The sequence below is a fragment of the Tribolium castaneum genome, chromosome 2 (assembly GCF_031307605.1).
Source record: "Tribolium castaneum strain GA2 chromosome 2, icTriCast1.1, whole genome shotgun sequence".
Classification (NCBI taxonomy): Eukaryota; Metazoa; Arthropoda; class Insecta; order Coleoptera; family Tenebrionidae; genus Tribolium; species Tribolium castaneum.
In genome coordinates, this window is record NC_087395.1 from 21,970,060 (window position 1) to 21,992,993 (window position 22,934).

The window sequence follows — 22,934 nt, forward strand, 5'->3', positions numbered from 1 at the left end:
TTATAAAGCAACTTTACTAATTAGACAGCAAAATATTACTAGAGTGAATTATTAATTCGTAAAAAAATAAATGTAATTTAAACTTTGGAGAGTACCTAAACAAGAATTCTAAAATAATAAATGGAAAAAATTTAGGATTTACAAACTATGAGTTCATTACTTAATACTTTTTATAATTTTTTTCGCAATTTAAACATTTAAAACAATACAACTCACAAAACAGAAATTGATTTAAAACGATATGAATGCTGAACCAATATGTTTTACATTTGTTATTAATCTGATTTTAATCTACTTTAAATAAAAAAAAGGAAACTTTATTAAAAATTTAAAATGTCAATGAATAAATTTCTAATAAATTCATCCTGAATTAAAATAAGTAGTTGAATACGTTTGAGAACGAACAAAACATTATTCAAAATTCAGCTTTTTTCTGATTAATTTAAATTTTAACTAAACTTGAATTCACGCTTAACATAAATTATGAGCATAATTTTTACGTAAAAAATAACTTCTTGCATACTAAATCGGAACAAATTAATTATTAATTCTTTCATGTTAATATTTCATATTCGTTCGCCCGGCGCATCCACCATTTTTGCAATTTGATAAATTCTTTGTATAGCGTTCTTTTTGGTAAAGAATAGTTTAATTTTTATTATTTACCAATAGAAAATATACGCTTTAGGTAGGCAACAGAATATTAACGAAAAAACATTAATAGGTCGTTTTTAACTGTTTCGTGAAAGAGAAGGCAACTGACAAAAATAATTAAAACTGACAAAATAATTAAGCGGGTTTTTACCTATTTGAAATGCATATTTAAATAAAAATTAAGCTAAAAATTTTTAATTTGTTCTGAATAAATCATTTTATAATGTAAAAAAATATTTGAATTAAAGTAAGTTTATTTGCTGGAGGAGAAAAAAACATCGCGCAAGATTGATTTTTTTCCTGATTAATATTTAAACTAAAACAAACCTAAATCAGAGCTAAAAATAAATATTGCTTTATTTACTCTAAAGAATACTACAAATACTATAACTTCATTCAGTCTGTGGTGCTTTTCAAGGCCTTTTGCGGAGACATAAGGGATTTCTTGTTTGAAGCTAAACTTAAATTAAAACAAGACGATTTTTTGCTTCTCGGTGGGATTTTTGGGAGGTTACGTGCATTTCAGGTGTGACATAACCCCATTATTGGTGAAATCAAATACTTTGGCCCGAATTTTCCTTGATCTAATTTGGGTTTTGTTAATTTATAATTAGGTGGTGGGCCAGAATAATAAAATAAATTGCTTATTGATTCTTTAAACGATCAATCATTGAGGAAATTTGACGGAAATTTTCAGTAACTTAATATAAAAGAGATAAGGGTTGAAAGGACAGCTCATTGTAATTTCCTACAATGAATATTATGAAATTAATTAAACTTCAATTGGACGTAATAAATCGACGTTTAAAGTACCTCTCCTGTGTCATGGTTCACCACCCTTTGGTACGCAATAAATCCTGTCTTAATTCAAGAGCCGCTCTCTAAAAAGCCGCACTTTGGTTACTTGTTGATTAAATTAAAAAAAATTAGAAAAGGTGAGTTGCCATTTAATCAGACACCACTTTCGATCAAGTGCACTAAACCGCTCCAATAAACTTTAACCTAATAAATAAATCGTCCCCCGTCCAGTTCCTGTCAAGCACTCCGGCATACATCTCCCCAAAAAGCCTCAAAATTGACACAAAAATGGCGCCATTTTCAAAACTCAAACCTCCACTCACTAGCCACTCCAATTTTAGCAAACATTTAATTTACCTTTCTTGTAAAAAAGCAGCCTTTGCCATTTTTATCGCACATTAACTAAATCAACGTACTCGTAACCGCCAACTTGATTTCGCCTGCCTTGTTATTGATCTTCGGCGTGACGTCACTTGCGAGTAAAGGTGCGCGCGCAGCGGCTACGGCCGCCGCCATTGGCCCAGAAATACTTGCCGCCAAAATTCGTACGACATTCATTGCCGAGTTCATAGTATAGTAGTCATGCGATTTTGATGGATTACGCGGTTTGTACGATCGGATTAGATAAAGCTAATGGCTGAATTATTTTTTGGGGTGTTCTAGACTCTAAATATTTCATACTTGGAGAGGGTGAGCTGGAGGGCCATTAAAAGCAGACTCCCTCGCGAAGTTTCACACAATCCGCGGTTATTAGTAATTGTTCTAATAAGTAGAATGGAATGGAGAACAAAGATAAGGCTTTAATCATGCCGCTGATTTTATTTTTCGCATTTGCGAATTTTCAAACATGGCGAACAATTTTCTCCAGAATGGGAAAATGAGCGATGCTTCTCAAGTTGCAACTGAGAAAGCTAAAAGTTGAATAACGAAGTAAAAGGATTCTTTAATTACAAGTTTGAGTTGAACCCGGCGCATCCACCATTTTTGCACAAGTTAAATATTTATAAATTTATATTTTTATTATTTTTATCGATTTATTTATTCATTTTTTGGCAAGAATAGCTTTGGTTTTTCTTGTTCGAGCGTTGGCATGCATTTTACATCAGCACGTTCGACTTTATGATGTGTAGTTTGCGTTTTGTCTGTTTTGTGGTTATTGGTTTCCATAAATGGACACTTGACAGATGATTTTTTTTATTTTATTTATTGGTGAAGATTTTTGCATTTAGATTTGTCTTTTCTTTACAAAAACAGACTTCTATCGTTTAACTTTCCAATACCCATCGGCAAAATGAAACAATTCCGTTGCTTGAGCGTTTTTAAATGACTTTGGAGTCTGAATGGTTGATGATAGGAATATGGTCTCGCGGACTTTTTTGTAGGAAATTTAATTCTCTACAATTTTTTTCTTAACATTTTTTTTGTATGTGTAACCGTGTTGGCAGCGTTTTGAAAAATAAATATTTTTAAAATATGTTTACGGTAAAATTTTTTCGTTATGTGTATGTTTTACTATTGAGAATTTGATGCTCTATCTGCTTTCATTTTGTTAATTGTTATACAAATACTACAATTTTTTCAAATTCATTGCTCTAAAAACTAGACGGTAATGGAACAATAGCGCGCTCTGGTGATATTAGCGGGACTGTCGAGGACGGGAACGTTTTATTTCTACGTCGCTTCATATCCTAATCTTTAGATATCCGTAGTTAGGAGTTTAAGTGTTGTTTTTGCGTCTTGTTTTGAAGGTAAGCTGCTTCTTAGGAAATCAATTATTGACAACAACTGAACCCTTGTTGTCCTGTTTCTTATAAATAATTTGTTATTAAGGACTTTTTTTAGTTTCTTTGGGAATAATAAGACACAATGTAGGCAAAGCTGCGTCTAATTTATTTGATTTTTTAAATGTTTTTGACGTGTTTACGTCTGTTTTTTTCTAATGCAATTTAGATACAATATGTCAGGTTCTATTTTAGTCTTAACTAAACAATTATTTATGACTTGCAGATTTTGGTTGACAGTAATTAATAGTTTCAGGCCGAAACTTTGTTACAGATTTTAACAGTTTCGGATGCTTTAATAAATTACATTCTGGGTTAAATAGTTTACTATTTAGTTATTATTTTGTCGATTTGTAATTAATTGTATCTTCTCCTTAGTTTTCATCAGCTGACATATGGATCTGAAATTATTACACTGATCTGCATAAAATAACTATTCTTTCTGCTTATTTTTATACGTATGAAGCATGATTATTACATGCATAAATATGTATCACATATCTATTTTTTTGTGATGGTTTGTTATATACGTATTTTACCTCAAATTATAGTCATAAATTTAAATATTCAGGTACATTATAAGTAACACTAAAAAGCATTAAGACAATAGGAGTTTATTAACTTTTTCATTTCATTTTCTTATAAATCAGAAGGATAAATATGGGAAAGACGTCATTACTCAAAAACTAGTGACGCTATAAAAGTTTGAACAGTGTCAAAAATAGGGCATTTTTTATTTTTGCCGTGCATTTATTATTTAACTGTGCATTTAGCATTTTTACTATGCATTTAATATTCTTACTGTGCATTTATTTTTATTGTGCATTTATTATTTACTGTGCATTTAGCATTTTTACTATGCACTTAATATTTTTATTATACATTTAATATTTTTACTATGCATTTATTATTTTTATTGTGCATTTATTATTTTTCCTGTGCATTGATTATTTATACTGTGTATTTAATTTGTATCAATTTGAATTTATTCAAATGCATTTATTATTTTTACCGTGCAACTATTATTTTTACTGTGCATTTATTATTTTTGCCTGCATTTATTATTTTTTCTGTGCTTTTATTATTTTACTGTGTATTTATTATTTTTATTATGCATTTATAATTTTTACTGTGCATTTATTGTTTTTGCCTGCATTTATTATTTTTTCTGTGCTTTTATTATTTTACTGTGTATTTATTTTTTTTATTATGCATTTATTATTTTTCCTGTGCATTTATTATTTTTGCCTGCATTTATTATTTTTTCTGTGTTTTTATTATTTTACTGTGTACTTATTATTTTTATTATGCATTTATTATTTTTTCTGTGCTTTTATTATTTTACTGTGTATTTATTATTTTTATTATGCATTTATTATTTATACTGTGTATTAGTTTGTACCAATTTGAATTACTTACAGATGAACATTACATTTTTAGGGTACTTTTACATTTTTTTTATGAAACGTACAGTTTAAGCAAAAAGCGCTTTACTTTTCTTTGTTAGTTTTTGAATTTTTTCGGGACCAAAAAGCTGATTTTCGGGGCTTTTTTGGTAGTAAAAGGCACCAGTTTATTGAGTTGTTGCGCTAAGAATAACTAAAAGGTAACCCTAAAACAATAATTTAATTATTCTAGTCGTATAAATACACGGCCGTCTCAATTTGCTCTCCTCTCCTCTAATTTGTTTAGGATTTCGCTTGGTCCAAATACTCCTCATTCGTTATGAAACCGCTGTAAGTTCATAAGCTCCGGCGTACGCCGAGGGGAAAAAGCAAATAATTGCTCGTAAAACAAGCCCAAGTCAGCGACAAAAAGGGGTTCTCAGTATTTCAATGGCGGCGCGAAACAGTTTCGGTTATTTGCGCGCGATCTTGCTCTCGGTCGTTTGTCTTTTGGTTTTATTTGTGAAAAGTTCACTTCTCCGCGCGACCAGAATCGATACCGGGGGAGGCTTGAGGGATTTCCACAAGCCATATATCAAACTTGTACTTCAATGTGTGCATATTAAATCGCGAATAAATACCCGCTAAAGACACTCCCATTTGCAGTCGGCGCCCGTCTCGAGGGCACGTTTTGCCGACCACCTGCACTCTCAAAAAATTAGGAGCGGCGAATTTGCTCACAGGAAACGCCAATGGACGGGCGCTTCCGATGCATTTCTTCGCGAGGGGAAAAATGGTGGATGCGCCAGTTATGCGAAATGAAATGTTTCCGCGATCTGGAGACGCGAGGGCTTAAACTAACTTTATTACAGGGGGGAACGACGTTTTTACACGAGATTCCAGATAGAATATATGGCTGCCAGGGTTATGAAAGCTGCCATGGAGGTGATTATGTTGTTACGAGTGTTTACGAAATGAAGATGCGTGACAAATGGCGCAAGTAGCTACTGGAATTTTTTCTAGCTCATACTGTATTTCAGCATTCTTTCAAATGTGAAACACTCATTTTCAAAAAACGAAAGGTATACAATTTCTCGCTTCGTTACCCCCGAGCATTAAAAGTTAGTTTTTTATACCTAGTTCTGTGTACACGAAAAGATGAGGACAAGAAGGAAATCTAACAGCTTTGAGTCGGTTTAATATATTCAATGAATTGGAAATGAAAACTTATTAATATGTTGGTTGGTTTTTTTTCTAATTTTTTATTTGTTTTTACATTTTTTTAATATGTTTCAATTTCTTCAATTAAAATATAGGTCTTTTTTTTGGGCACTTGTTTCTTCACAATTGCTTTATGATGCTTTATGTGGGGTTAATTTACAACAATTTTAATTTTAATTTTAATTTAATTTTTTATTTTATTTTAACACTTCCTTAAAAGCTTCAGCGTTAAATTTTAGCTACGAGTACAAAATGTTTAAAGTTAACAATAACACAATCAACATTGGTTTTGCCATTGTTACTGCAAATTTGTTAAGAAATAGTCTTCTCACGAGTCTACTAATTCAGTAAATACTAATTATTGTGAGTCGAAAAGTTTGTTTAAGAAGCGTTTTTCGAATTTATATAGTTTTTTGAACTATTGTGTTTATTTTAGCGTAAATCGCTACTATAAAGATGTCATAATAATGTTTTAATAAACCAGAATACAGTGAAATTTTCTCTAAGCGGACATTGACGATGATATGCTGTTTGTCCGATTAATGGAGGTGTCCTCTTAAGAGAAATAATAATATATACATAACAACAAACATAATAAAATTAATTTATTCAGCAGTTAGAGTTAGCGGCATGATACACTATTTCGGTCAACAATAAAAGGTACTTATCAACTATTTTGGGGAAAAAATAATAATTGGTTATTCTGCAAAATTTACTACTTCTTAGTTAGCGCAGATTCAACAAAAATGTAGGCACTTGAAACAAATATTGTGACAAGTTCAAAACTCTTTAGAGAAAGCAGAATATTTTATCACGAGCTTATATAAACTTATATAATAAGTTAATTCCTATTTCTTTTTTTGCTAAAATTTCGTACACTTGCTTTAATTTGGGTAAACTAACCCAGATTTTTTAACTTTTTTTTAATGTTAATATACGTTTTTTTAGTTTTATTTGCTATGATAACGCTATATAAAGAATAAACTGATGTACAGTCACGATCAAAAAGAATGACATGCCGGATAGCAGAAGTCCGAGTAAAATCTTTTGGGTCATAAATTTCAACAAACAGGTTTGTTTACAAACTGTCCACCTATGACACAATATCCAGCTAATTTGTAATCTATTTGTAATCATATCGAAAAGATTTGTGGCTTTAGTTTTAAGGGTATCATTCTTTTTGATCCTGACTGTATTAACAAATGCATATAGACACCGCAAGACTTTGTGTATAAGTATATAGAAATAGTGCAATAAATAATACACATAACTTTTAAACCTCTTCTGAGCCCTAGATCTGAATCCGTTTAATAATGAAATAAAACATGTACTATCAGCTTATATGATTCCTCAAATTTTCTGACAGATTATCATAATAATAACTATTGATAACACACGTGCTAAAAGGAGAGATTTTGTTTTCAAAGATTTGAATTTTATTGTTCGCGTCCGTTTAATAGAGTCCGCTTAAAAAAGAATCAAAATCATTGATTGGCCAAAACAGGGCCAACAAAATTGTCCGTATGCCAGAGGAGGTGTCCCTTAAGACAGATTTTACTGTTTTTGCATATTATTATGGCTTTTATGGCCAACTAAGACCCGCTGGCTTTTTATTTTATAAACAACAGTTACATACCTGGTTTTTAATAATGCCGTTTTACAACTTTACAAGTTGTATTTCCTGGTCTTATTTTTTTTGTTTGGGGTAAAATACAAACTGTATCGAAAAGATGAGGATAAAACAGAATTTTTTTTTCGGACGGTTTATTTAAAAAAATTGTTTAGTAATTGTAGATTTTTGTACCGGCTTGGTTTTTTTACTTCACCCTGTATAATAAATTTATTAATTTTTCATATTTTAATAAAAAAATAAGTGTGCATATTGGACTAAATCGATTTATTGTTAAATACATTCACCTGTATATGCTTGCATTACGAGGCGAAATGGTGGATGCGCCGGGTCAGAGTATAATTTTTGTGCTTTTAAAGATATAAAAAGTTGCTTTCATCCCTCGCAGCCTGGCATGTTTTCGTCGCTAAAGTCATTATTTGTGTTCTACTACGGTGTAATTTCATTCACGCCAATGAAATCCATTAATACATGAAACTTTAATCTGCGAAAAGTGTGTCAAAAGCTTTCGTCCATAAAATGTAAATGACACGATTCGGTGCAATTAGGCTAAACAATTTTTCTTTGAATAAAATGATCGATAAAGCTGTGCCTGGCAAATTTTTAATTACGATTTAAATGAAGGTTGCCCGATTTGGGTCTCTGTCAATATAAGCGAACCGGGAAAGCTCGAGAGACAGGTAAATATGGAGAAATGAGATGGCAAAATTCATTTGTTCCACCGTATTTAGCAATTTCTCTCCTGAATAGGAGATAGTGATCAAATTAAACTGGCGGCGGAATTACACGGACTGGAAAATTGGGAAACAATATTTGAAGTTATTGATTTTTATTTTAATGCAACTTTCGTGTCACATTATGCCGACGAGAAAAACTGACCACCCCGTGGATGAAATTGCATTTTTGCAACGAATGGCAACCTGTTGTCGCTACTTCTCATGTCGTAGCGGAATTTATGATGGTGGCAATAGTGTCCGACAATTTTACGAGCCCTATTAGTGATTAAATCGTGACGTCGCCGCATTTTATTAAGAGATAAAACCGGAAAGACAAACATTGCCTTACACCGCTTAAACTCCCTCGTAAACCCTTTCTCCTTTTCTAAAAATAAATCACTGGTTCTAATTCAATAAAGAGTGAAATTTACGTCGCCATAAAAAATAATTAATTAATCTCGAGTGCCAAATTTAGTCGGCTCGATCGTAACTCAGCGAAAACCATTACACAGAGAAAATCCCATTAACATATTTAAATTTTCGCCTTTTCCAGATAAGAATACAGAATTTCATTATGATAGCAAGTCACAAATGTTGCGATTTTTGCGAGGGTGGGCGTATTTTTTATGCATGGATAAATAAGGCGCTGCTCTTTGATATTCGGAAACATTGTGCAAATAATCCGTGACGGGAATAAACGAAAAAACAAAGCGCATTTGGTGATTGGTCCGTCTCTCACTGTCACAGTGAATTTGGAACAAATAAAACGCAAATTTTGCCTAAAACCTTGCGCACAAATGTTTGCAAAGAAGTGCGGAAACGTGTGCCAGGTTGGAGTAAGGAAAATTAGCCAATCTTAATTATGAAAGGTGACAGTTGGGATGATTTACCTTTTTGTCGATTCTGGTGGAGTCCAGAGGTGTTTGTCGCGCAATATCGCGAGGCATTTCTGTCATCCTGCCAAGCAGCAATTTCAATATAGCAGCAGGAGGACATTCCTGAGCATACTAACCCTCCAACTACCCCATACTTTTAAATTAAAAGTCAATTTAGGTTGTACTTGCTTGTTAGTGTAGGAAAAGTGGCGGATATAGAACTTGGAACTTATGGGAAAAAATAGTAATTTTATGAACTTTTCATTAAACATTATAATAATAATAATAACTTCCACATTTCTGTGTTAAATAAGCAACAAAACGGATTACACTGAAAATTTCTAGAACATCAAAAACTTTAAAATTTAAAAGAATATTTGCCGGAAGTAATTATTCTAGTTTTCTAGGGTTATGGGGCAATGAACCGATTGTTTTTTTTTGTTTTTTGATCAAAACATTGAATCCATATTTCAGATAGCATTTGAAGAGCGTTTGTGAAAATTTGCAATAATTTTATTACGTCATGCTATTTGTTATTTTTTGCAGGTTGCAATATTTTAAGCTTTCTTACCTCAAAATATTCAAGCACGATCTTTTGATGCTAATCCTTAGAAAAAGTAATATTTTCAGGCCTAGGATTAGTTTTTGGAGCGATCTTTTTGGAGTTCACTGTAGCAATTACAAATTGTTGTTTTAGATGGGTCTCAAAGGAAAAAAGACATAATTTAACTCGTGATAAATAGTTAAAAGATTGATTTTATGTATTAAATCAAGTTGCGTTATTTTTTTTTTTTGAAGCAAAGTTTTCTCGTACCAAGGGAAGTATGGTTTTATATGAGCATTTAGCTCATTGGAAGTTACTTCAAACTTCTTGTCTACTTTCGATTCAGATTCATAATAAAAACTAGAATTTTTTTATTTTCTTTTTATATTTTTAATTATAATAAAAATAATAGGTCTTTATTGAAAAAATAAAATATACAAACTCTTTGAAGCTAAGTTAAGCCTAAGGCTACTCAACTCAACCCTAAAATAATAATAAATTATTATTATTTAATTTAATTAATTAATTAATTATTTAATTATTAATATTTTTGTTTTATTATTATTAATAATTAAAATATTAATAATTAAATAATAGGACAAGTAAACATATATCTGCAGAGAAGTAGGTACAAAAAAGTGGAAAAACTTTATATAATGGATAGAAAACTTAAAACTAAAGATGATAACAAAACAATGTAAATGGAAATAATAATAATAATAATATAATAAATATTTGTATTGTGTGGCTCAATATTATCGCTTTTTATGTTAAAGTTTTTTTTACAGATATCTAAAGGTTAGGACATAAAACGACGTAAAAATAAAACATCCCATTCTTGGTAGTTTCCTTAATATGTTTCCAGAGAGCGCAGTTTTCAGAGAAATAAATTTGAAAAAATTATTGTATTTGTATAACGGTTACACTGAGCAAACAAAAAAATACAGGCACATAGAGCAATAAATTCTCAATGGTAAGACATTACCAAAATGCACAAATTTTATCGCAAACTGTATTTAAAAAAAATTAAAACTTTTACCAATTTGCTTTTTGCTCCATATTTTTTAAAACGCTGCAAATACGGTTACAAATGCAAGAAAAAAGTTGCAGAGAAATAAATTTTTCACAAAAAAATCATTTCTACATATATTTTTTTAAAGCAGTTTTCTGATTTTTCTGAGCGTTTGAATTTTTAACGAAGATGTAAAAATTATCATCTCTTCCCAAACTTTTATCGTCACTCAACTTTCCATACGTTTACGTATGAGATTGTAAAAAATAAAGAAAACACGTGCATATTGCAGAAATTAATTCAGTACGTAAAAATGAGAGAATTTAAAAATAAAGACACTTTTTTAACTCAGTAAATTTTATTTTAATATGTAGCATTTTTACCTAACATTTACAATATTTTAGTTAGCAAATGACTTTTATTTAGTTAGTTAGTATTAGTTAGTATTTAGTTTAGTTCTTATCTTTCTGATAAGTGGTAAGTATGAAAAAATTAAACAAAATTTTGGTAATTTAACCCAAAGGATTTTATCTTTTTGTTCTTTGTTTTATTTTATATGCTTTTTGTTTATTTTTTGTGTTTACGTTTTACATTATTGTTTTATTAGTATTTTTATGCTTATTAAGTAAAAATGTAAAAAAAAATCTATCAAATAAAGTAAAAGCAAAAAAGCCAAAAAATATTTTATCAAAACGCCGTTATTACTGAAAAACCAATGACGTCATTATACATATAGCAATTGTATCAAAATATTCTAAAGTTAGCTTTAAAAAATAAGACCGACCTGTTCTTGGATTTTTTGAAAGGTGACTCAAATTGATTCAAAAACATCGATTTTTAAAAATTCTTGATCCCGATTTGAAAAAAAAAAATGATTCTGAATGATAATGCTTTAATTTGGGTTTGTGTAAAGCCGGAGGGCTCAAACCCTGTAGATTTAATTTTTCTTTTAGTATCTCTTGTGTACAGCTGTGTCCAGATGAAGCTCCAATGCATCACTTTCAAAATGTTTATAACTCAGTTCGGTGTAATTTAAATTCGCATAAACAAGAATCTTTCGCCGGGGGTGGGTGTTAAAATATGAACGCGTATCCTCGTAGTACAACTAGATGCAAATTGCACAGGTCTCCCAGTAGACTCGAATGAAAAATGCGCTACGATGCCATTCACGCTTTTCCCCTTTGCACAACTCATTATGAATGTATCAACATCACGTGAGGCCACGTACACACGATAGTAATTAAAGTAAAACGTAAACTCGAGTCGATAACGACGACCAATAGGCGGCCGGCAATAGCACACGCTCGGTGTTCTTTACATGAAGCGATCGGCTGGAAAAAAAACGGATGATTGTTGCTGATAAGGGAGGAAACTGGGTTTGGATCGGTAATCACCGAAACGGGCGCGAAAAAACGATTGCTAATTTAACGCGCGGGGAAATCGACGCGAGGTTTATAGACTAGGGTGAAGAGTTTCACAATTAAAATTTATTTTTTGTTACGGTTTACTACCCTCTGTGGCCACCAGTGCCCAAAACTTTCAAATAACCACATTTTTGACAACAGATACATATTTTCTGATTTTTAAAAAAGGTTGATACGTTACGGTGTGAAATTCTGGAACAATATTTACAAAAAAAAATATATTTTTTACACAGAATTTGAGCCTCACATATTTTTTAATTAAAGTTTAATTTAAATTCGTCCTTGAATATTTAGAGTGAGCGGCAACATTATGAGTAACCTTATTACGATTGGAAATACAGGGTGACCCAGGGGTGAATTATCGGTCAATAAAATTTTTGTTATTTGAAATATTGCCATATAGTTTTTATTATTCAATAGATCGACTTAAAGTCTACAAACGAAACATATCTTTATTGTACACAGGGTGTTGTATGCAGGGTGGTGAACCAAAGTTATATTTTTTAAATGGAACACCTTGTATATTTTTGCATAATTAAATTCTACGCAAAAAAATAATGTAACTTTATATAAACTATTATGGGTCTATCTCCTTTCGTTTCGGAATTATTCAACTTTTCGTTATAAAAAAGACCAATTTTTGAAAAATCACTGCTAAGTCGCCTATGAATATTTTCCGACAATTTTGCAACAGAAATCTTAGAATATCCTGTAGTTTTAGTTGTAGTCGACTTTTACTTGAAACACGTAGATAATGTACAGGGTGTGTCAAAACGCAAAAAGTTGAATAACTTATATTTTTCCAATGGAATACCATGTATTTTTTTACACGTATCGATTTTTTTTAGCTTTCTAATGATATAGCAAATTTGAAATATTTCTTAAAGTGTTTGAATTTTTTTCTTTTTTTATTTATTTTATTGTTAATTCTTGATGAGTAAAATTCATTTATGTATCAAGTAATAGATAGATTACTAATGTAAATAGTCACATTACTATATATCAAAAAATTAATTATCATTTAACTTATCAGGTTCTAGGAATAAACTTTATTGTAATAAAATAATTTTTTTGCAAATTTATCGAAAAATATTGATTTTTTTGAAAGTTGATTTTTTTATTACTAAAAGTTGAATAATTCTGAAACTAAAAGAGATAGATCCATAATAGTTTATAAAAAAATACATAATTTTTTACGTAAAAATTCAATTATGCAAAAATATACAGGGTGTTCTATTTAAAATAATATAACATAGGTTCACCACACTGTGTATAATAAAAATATTTTAGTTATCAGAATTAATTAGTTAAACAGTTAAATGGCATGGTAATATTTAAAAAATGCCCAAACAGGTCAAATACCCGCCTATTCTTAATTCAATGAATGTTTTCCAAAATAAAGATTATTTCATAATTTTTTGATTGCATTCTTGGGTAAAAATAATTAACTTTTTACACTTTTGCTGCGCACAGGTGGTGATTAATGCCCTTTCCCGTAATTGCATGTAAATGAATAAATTCATCTAAGTTAAGGAACGATTCGGGCAAAAATTGTCCTTTTTGTGATTTAAATTAAACCAAAACCGTCTCGAGTTTTTATTAAACCCGCTGAATTCTGAAAGCTTCTAAGTTGCAACATCGTCTACGGCTTTAACTTGAACCGATTCTCTTTAGTTTTATTATTCTCTAAGTTGCTTTATAAAGTTTGCCTCTTCCCTATTTCATCAGTTGTGACTTTACGGCAGCTTCAACACTTTGAAATTTACATTATGAGACAAAGCGAGCTAAGACCAAGAGTAACACACAATGGCACCATTTGCGTTTTGTTATTTTCTACAACGTTACATTGTTTACGGTAAACACAAATATGTCACATTACAATGCCGATCAATACTCGCTTCGGATCTGCATTATCGTGTCACACTTATTGTAGTTTTCTTTGTGTTTTTTCCTAGTTTTAATTTACTTACCTTCCTGCGACCACAGCAGAGCATATTGCGCGTGCGCGAACGACCGGATGTGATCTTCGAGCGCGCCAATTTCCGCCACTGCATACCAGATTAGCTCTGGGATGTCGTCCTGAAAAATAACAACCAGATCCATTACTACACAAAGGACGCACGCTGGTCGCTTTACAATCGCGATGATTGATGATTTCAGATTAAACCATTTTTTAAAAACACCTGTTTGACGATTCCTCCACAATCAATTCGAATTTCATTTCGCATATCGCGGTATTATTGTGACTTATTGATCTGTGTGAAGCGACAGATGCGGTTTTTCAAAGTCATCGGTGTGTGGCGATCGCGAAATTGGGCGCAAATTAGGCACTGAATCACACGGTGATTCAGCTAAGTCGGGGTAAATTCCATTAATTCAATCTCCAAAAAACAATTCGCAATTTAAATATACACACGATGGGCGGAGTTCATTTATACGGGGTGTCAAGTACGGAAAATTAACTTCTCATTTTAATTGATACTGAATTTGTGTTTTTGCACGCTTTTGTGATATTATTGTGTTTGTTTTATTTGTATTTTTAGTTATTTTTTTGTTGGTAACAGTTAATCTTTAATTTTTAACATTCCTGGCAAAGGTAATGTGTAAGATCTGTCCTATAAGTATAGAATTGCAAAAATTACTTCCAACGTAACTTTGTATTGGAGTATAAATTTTTAAAATGGTACTGTTGTTTAATATGTTAATGGAATAAAGGAATCTTTGTTTAACTGGTCACAGTTTTAATTTTGTTGTTTTGTTATTTTTTGTTTGTTTTAATTAATCAGAGTAATGTCGTTTAATTATTATTTGGTCCTTTATTTGCGCCACGAAATTAAAAGTAAATTTTCCATTTTGTTTTTTTTTGTGTTTTGTTGCAAAACATCAACAGACTGAAGGATCTTTCGTTAAAAAAACGTAAAATTAACATTTTCTTATAGAGTTGTTTGTCGAAAATTTGAATTTATTTACTCTCATTTCAAACGTTCCGAGCAGCTGACGTATTGGAGCTTATTTATCAGTCAGTCTCAAATGTTTTTAGTGTAAAATAAAGAAAAATTGCAATTATTTCTTGAAATAATTAAACACAAATTGAATAATTGAAGTACAAAAATGGTGGATGCGCCGGGTCAATAACGTACATTTTAGGTTTCATTCCGCAATAAACTTTTATTTAAAATTTCAAATAGCATTTTTTGCATTTGGAAGCATAAATGTAACCATACATTCCTAATTCAGGAACAATTACCGAAAAATTTTTACTCGGGCCAGCTCAAAAATATTTATTTTTTCACTAAACCTGCCCGAAAAAAAATTAAATTGTTGGCTTGAAAATAGCAGAATTATTATTACTTTTGCTTTTTTTGATTGTTTAGACACGTTCTTAAGGTTAAAAGCTACGCCATGTCTTTTTTTCGAAAAATTTTGCTTATGCTTATTAATTCTTGATCGGAATTAGTTTTGTTGTTTACCTTTTTATACGCTTTAGTTTGTCAATTGTGGTTATTTTTATGTTGTTCAAGCTTCTAACCACGATTTTGAATTAAAATTTTCCTTTTTGTAAAATGTATAATCTGTAAAATATTTACATTTTTCGAATTAAACACTCAGTATTTTGTTAGATTTTGTTAAACCAAGACGAAAAATTACCAACTGCTTTAAAAATGCAATATAAAAACAGAGCCTTTTTGAAAAATTTTGCAAAAAGTCTGCTAAAAAGCTTTCAAGGGAAATTAAAAATTACATTTTTTTTTCAGCATTTTAGCAAATTTTTTAGTAACGTGAAAAGCAAGCCTAAAAATTAAGAAGACAAATTTTATCATTTCCGGGCTCATAACTTAATAAATTGTGATTATGAAAATAATTCTATATTTTTACTCAACTTATGTTTTCAGTTTATAATTTGAAAGGGCCATCAACTGTGGAATTAATTGTAGGATTTTTTTTTTTTTGAAATCTCTTAGAAAGATTTGGAATTACATCTTATAGTGTTTTTGTATTATCGGAATAGTTTTTTTGAAACTAATGGAATTTTGTAGAATTAAAATGGATTTTTTGGGTTAGGTATCAGAAATTACAAAAAATTACTGCCTCAGAGATGACGTAACTTTCGTATTTAAAACCGAGTAAAGTTGTTTGAGAATAATAGCTTAAACAATTTTTTTCATAAAAATGTAAAAATGCGATCAAATATTTGTGTGATTAAACTTTGTGGGAATAAATTATGTAATCTGGCATTTTTTCAGCCCGGATCTGATTTATATAAATATTTTGGTCGCAAGCTAGCTTTTATTATTATTTTATTACTGACGTGAAATATTTTGTAGCGTTCGGTATCTACATGGATAATAAAAATTGTCGCTATTATCCGAGTCCACACAAATAAAGGACCGACTTCGAATGAAAAATTAAGTGAAATTAGGAAATAAAAACGTGAAAAGTGACATCTCCACTAGCTGAAATGGATGCGTGCTATTATCCTGAAAGCTTTTTAGTTGGCAACATATGTTTACACAATTGCAGTCGTTATTGAAAAAACACTATTAAAAAAATACCCCCGGATCGATAATAATTTTCGGTGGTATTATCCCGGCCATAAACTTAATTTACTTCTCTTTTTTACGCATGTAATAATCCGACTTTAGGGCTGATGCATAATTAAACCCTAAATTGATTAATGATTCAAGTTTAATTCAAACCTAAAATTAGAATTCGGAGTCTTTTAATTATTGAAAGCTCGCACTGCTTGTACAAAAACAGGACTTCATCATTCATAATTCCACCGTCAAAATAGTTCCGTTTCGCCCAATTTTATCAGACTAATCAAATTTAAACTAATTAAGATATTCGCCTTTTGTACGAATGTCGTGTCGTGACCACTTTTATGGGCCATAAATTCCGGACCGTTTTATGTTTTTATGAAATCTATTATTAACCGAATCTCATTGAAGGTAAGGAATTTAGGGACGTTTCGCATGCAAGTGAACCGAAAACTGTGTAAAAAATTATCACCGCCAACGCAAACGTGTTGAAATTTAATTACAACCAGCTTTGTGTTTTTATCAGATAAGTGCGAAACAATAGCTATTACTACCATTCAAGAACGTAAGTGGTCCTTGTCACCCTTTATCTTTCTCCCACTTTTCCTGCTCCCATTCCTGGGAAATTAATGTTGTGTTTTGAATAATTTATTACAACGTATGTTACAAGAAAAGATGGATAGTCCGAGTTAAACACTGAAAAATGGTCAAAAAATTATAATTAATTTTCGTCAATTGAATGCGTCGGTTGTGCCCTGTTGACCTTTAAAGGCACTGGCCAGAGCCCACTGACATTTTTCCGAAGCGCATAAATTAATTTTCCGGGCTTTCACCGAGCAATTAAAAATTGAAGCTCCATCGATTGTCGCTTAGCCAACGCTCTTATAATTACGATAATTGCTCGCACTATTTGCCTTGAAGAGCAAATTAATATTTAAAAGTTAATTTGGGGCAAAAATTGTGTGAGAGATAAGCGCAACGTTGCTAAAACCGTATTTATTTAGCCTCCGGTAAATTGAATATTTTAAAAATTGAGAACGTCGCGTTTCTTTCAGATAATAACTGAGATAATCACCAGCGTTTGAGTGATGTAACTTCTCATGTGTTCATTATTAAATCTAATTACTTGAACAATAGTGGAAGCCGGGTGTGTGCGACTTTATGGAATTATATTGCAAATATAACGTTATTGTGAGGGAAACTCGATTTGTACGCTATGATCAAAATAATTTACAGTTGAATGTACAACAAGGGGCTTTGGTTCCCAAATGGAACAAACTTTTCGACCTTTTGCAAGGGGGCGGCGTTCCAAAGGAAATTTTTTACTAGTTTTAAAGTGACATAAAATTTCTTCCGCTCTCGTATTTACATTCCCTGTCCGCGGCAAAGTTGCGACGAGGCTTTTTTATGGAGGTTTTGAATAAAAAATAACGCGGTTAAGGTGCTTGGCTGGGTTTATTCTAAAGACTTGAGACGAATAAAATTATTACGATTGTAATATTTACAAAAATGAGAATAACATATCTTTGAAACGACTTGGAGATCTTTATTTTTTTGGATTGTCAACTTTTTGATATACTACTAGTTGAGTTTTAATACTTATTCAAGTTTTTCTGGCTCGGGTTTTCAAAATCCGAGGTCTCACGTTACTGTTACTGTTTTTACTATTTTGTAAAGTTATAATACGAATAGTTTATTAAAAAATATTTGAAATTTTCAACTTGATTTTAATGAGGTTTCCTCAAAATTTTATCTGACATATTGGGTTTTAGCAAGTGTTTGGGTATCAGAAGGCACCTATCATTTATTATTTATTGAATTTTTCTATTTTCTGTTTGATTATTATCAGATTCGCGTGGATTTTTTAAGGGATCTAATTTCTTATTTTTTTTAAGTATTTAATTTGTGTGTTTTAGTTTGATTTGATTTACTTTATGTTTTTCAATTTTTTACTTCTTTATTGTTTTAGATTTATTTATTTTAAACTTAATGAAAAAGATACGTAGTCAGTTTCATAATCGAATTTAAAGGAGCAATAAATTAAATGTTGTTTATAATGTGCTAATTAGAATTTGTTGATAAAAATTTCACATTTGAAATTAACATTAACTTTTAAGTTCCTTTATTTCGATTATGGCTCTTAGTTTTACATGTTCAACATTATTGTTATTTTTGTTTATTTTTTTTTTGTTATTCGGGATAGTGTGGCCAAATTTTCGTGGAACTTTACTTATTTTTTTTTTAGTTTTTGGACTTTATGTATCAATTTTCAGTGTTCTTATTAATTTTCATACTTTTTCAGGTTTTTAACTTTTAAGCTTGATTCTGTTTTTTTACATTTTACAGAACTTTTTAATCCAAGTTGTTTTATATTTGCTTTTTTAATTTTGTTTTAAAGACGTTAGACGCTCAACATTCAGTTGTTCTATATTTTAAAGTAGTGGATTATTTATGTGCTTTTTATGTGTTCTTATTTTCCAATTTATTTAGCTTTTTTTATTCTAATTTTATTTTGGATTTTTGTTATCGTTTTTTTGTTTTGTTGTTGTTGTTGTGGTTTACTGTGGGTAGGCTTAGCAGATGTTCCTTATTTTTCAAAATTTTGAAGGTTTTTGACAATAGTTTCATTTTATTGTCTAAGTTTTAGTTTTTTTTATGTTAGACATTATATTAAATTTGCTATATTTTTTCTACATCCAGTTTTTCATTTTTTTTAAATTTCTTTAAGTTGTATATTGAAGTCTTTATCTTTTTAGTTTTCTTTGGGATTTATGTAACACCCGTTATTTTCTTTTTTTTTTTCAAACTTTCTTAATTTATTCAGTTTTTCTATATTCTGTTTTTTATTGTTGTGTATTCAGATTCGCGTGGCTTTTTTTTGGGATTATTTTAAGTTGTTTTATTTCTCATTTTTTTAGGTTTTTTTGTGTGCTTCATTTTGTTTCGGTTACATTGTTTTACATTATTTTTTTATTGTTTTTTTTATTATGTATTCAATTTTTTGTATCGTTTTTGCTAATTTTTTTGGGCTCTATGTAGCAATTTTTAGTATTCTTATTAGTTTTCATACTTTTTCAAGTTTTTAATTTAAGCTTGATTCTATTTTCTTTACATTTTTAAGATCTTCTTGTTCAGATTGTTTTATGCTTGCTTTCTTGTGTAAAAGACTTAACAGGCTTTTAGATGCTTTACATTCCCTTGTTCTATTATTATTTTAAAGTTGTGTTGTGTTCAAGTTCTCGTTTTTAGTTTTTGTTACGTCTTTTTTTGACTTTATGTTGTGTTTTTTAAGTGTTGTTGTTTCCCAATTTTTTAAAAGTTTTTCTTTTCAATTTGATTTTGTTTCTTGTACGTTAGTTAGAGTGTTTACGTTCAGTTTGTTTAAAGTTTATTTATTTTCGATTTTATGTAAGGGATTTAGATGGATATTTAAGTTACTCAGAATTTTATTTATTTATTTACTTTTATTTTTATATTACTTATTTTTTTTAGTTTTTCAGTGTTATTCGTATTTTATTTATTTATTGCGATTTATCTGACGTTTTTTAAAACTTCTTATGGTGTTAATTTCACTTTATTTCTCTTTTCTTTACGTTTCAATTTTTTAGGACTATTTAAGTTAAGTTTCAATATTTCTGTATGTATTCACCTTGTACTTAATTTTTTTGGTAAAATAAATGCAGTGGCAATGATTACAATCTTGATAATTCGGGCTTTATTTGGATAAGAGAATTTTTATACTTTAAATCGTACATCTGTGTAGTTCTTCCGCTTTTCCAATAGCATTCCGAGCCGACTCGGAAACTTTGCGTCCCAAAGGACCTCTGTTTACTTAATATTTTATCAATTTTCATCGTATTTGATTAAGCAATTTAGTCGACACGCGCATTCGAGCGCAAGCATCAGTGATGAGCCAAAAACCATTACATTTACTCAATCCGATTTAATCCGCGTTATTCCAAGTGAACCGAAAATTCGTCGAAAAATTCCCTCAGACAAATCAGAAATTACTCGCCCTATTTAGGGCCAAAAATCAATAAACCGTTTGGTCATTTCTCAATCCGCCTTCATTTCGCATCAGACACAAATCCGCGACATTTATCGGAAACGTGTCACTGGAAAGCGCACTCCCTGCCATTACCTGTATGAAAGCATGATCACCTATTCTCGAATTTCTTGTACAAGACCTTCCTGTGGCGCGTAATGAGCAGAATGGATTTCATTTCGTCGGGGATGATTTATTCGGGGCAGCTTTCGAATTGCCAGCGTCGTACCACCTCAATCAATATCTCCAGTCTGAGTCCTACTTAATCATCGCGTAAAAACGGCACGAACACGTCACAAAATCACTCGAAGCCAGCACTGCGAGCCCTCGTTGTCGTCATTTTGGTGGCCGAACGAAAAACTGGAGGAAAATGTCGACGCGCGCCAGGAAACCGCTCAATGAACGCGATTCATCGCTTTCACGCTCTTGGACGGGTTAAACGAGGCAAACTAACACTTATGACGATCTAATCAACTCCTAATTAGTTAATAATTAAGTGAAATGCGTTTAAAACGGCGCGATTTAAATTTAGAGCAGCCCCGACGGCTAGTACACTAGGCCCCCTCCCTTGCGAGCTTGCCCGAAAGCGCGCGGACGCGGGCGAAAGCTCCCCGTTAAATTGTCCTGATGCGCGATTTTACAGCAGGAACGGGAAAAACTACGACAGGATTTCGATACACTACTGAATATTCAGACGGGGTCACGGCGCCCGCGACCGATATATAAATTACTTTGATTAACAAGGGGAAGCGATCAAGTCGATGCATTTTTTTCGGCAAGTCGTATTTCATTAGCTAAATTATTTAGACAGGGATGGGAGCTATTTATATTGATCAATAAATTTCGATCAAAGCCAGACTAAACTGAATCTTTGATTCGGGTTTAGAAACACGAGACTAAAGCTCGAGTCGACTATAATCAAGCTTAGGGTGAGATCATTTTGCTTAGCAAAGATTAACTTGTAAGGGTCAGAGCGAATTAGATGGCACAGGAGGCGCAGATTTGGCTAATTCTGGTGCCCGCTAACTAAACTTCTTAAATACTTTGAAGAGCAGAACGCTAAGCTTTTGCTGTAGCTTAAGTTAAAATTAAAGAAAGATTGAAATCATTGACATTTTTTTTACCTTTTATTAGGCTATCAAGCTTCTTTCTCATCAATTCCTCCATATTTTCAGGTTTTTCAAGTTTTGGTTTTTGCCTTTTAGTAATAACTACACCATTATGTTTAGGACTTTAGGTTTTTGGGTTTGAAACTTCACATGCGTTTCTAGATGTTTTTCCTCAGTCATATAGCAAGAAATTTTGGGTATTTATTTTGAAATTTATTACGACTTTAGGTTTTTGTTTTTTGATACAGTTTTTTACCTTTTTAGTTATATTTCTGACATTTTTGGCTTTTCAACACAAAGATATTATTCTTTTATCTGAGTTTGTTTGTTTTATACAAACTTTATTAAGTATTGTGTTATTTATTTATAAATTAATAAATTTTCTGTTTACGATTTTTTTTCATGTATTTAGGTAGAAGCTTATACTAGTATATTTTAATTTTGGTTTTGCGAATTTGAATACTTATTGGGATTTATTTTAAGTTTTCGTTTATTACAACTGATTTTTTACTTTTTTAATTTTTAGTTTGACAGATTAATTTAGGTTTATTTCGGTTATTCTTGGTCTTGGGATACGTGTGGGTTTTTCCAAACATGTCTTGAACTTTTTATTTATTTTTAGATTTTCGAGACTTGATTTTCTAAATATAGTATGTATTTATCTTTATATTATTTTTTAAGTCTTTTTGGGTTTCAAAGAGAATTTTTGTATCGTTGGGATTTTTCGTTATTAATGTATTCCAGTTAACAAGTTTTCAGTTTTAAAATATTAAAATTTAAATTATTTTTTTCCTTGTTAGCATTCTTTATAAGTTTACGATTTTGGTTTAGATATTTCACATTTAGTTTTCTTTTTTTTATTTGTTAGTTTTTTTGCCTTGGAGTGGAATTGGTTTTTAATTTTATATTTGTTTTTTATTATTAATTTAATTAATTTAGGTACATTCGGTTCACTTTCATAAAAACCATTGTGGTGGAAATTGGGTACTCTTGGCATTATCTTTTTTATGAGTTGTTATGGTAACGAGTTAGTCGATTCCACCACAATGGTTTTTATGAAAGTGAACCGAAAGTAAGTAATTTTTAGATTTTCTGGATTTTTGGGTTCTGAGAACAGAGACTTCAGTAAAATTACAAATTTTAAGTTGTTCAAAGGCTTTTTTGTATTACAGATAAAATTAGGATTTGTTTTAGCGGTATAA

General features: G+C 30.8%; 1 protein-coding gene across 3 annotated transcripts in view; it reads right to left on the reverse strand.

Moving 5' to 3' along the window:
* RhoGAP100F (Rho GTPase activating protein at 100F) overlaps positions 1 to 21,212 on the reverse strand; it is a 51,363-nt gene extending 30,151 nt beyond the window's left edge. For all 3 annotated transcript variants that reach the window (XM_015983816.2, XM_015983815.2, XM_015983814.2), the window contains exons 1-2: positions 20,720 to 21,212; positions 14,011 to 14,119 (exon numbers count right to left, since the gene is read on the reverse strand). In XM_015983816.2, coding sequence (XP_015839302.2) covers positions 14,011 to 14,094 — 84 coding nt within the window. In that variant the 5' untranslated portion in view covers positions 14,095 to 14,119; positions 20,720 to 21,212. The remainder of the gene's footprint in view (positions 1 to 14,010; positions 14,120 to 20,719) is intronic.
* Positions 21,213 to 22,934: the final 1,722 nt, after the last annotated feature.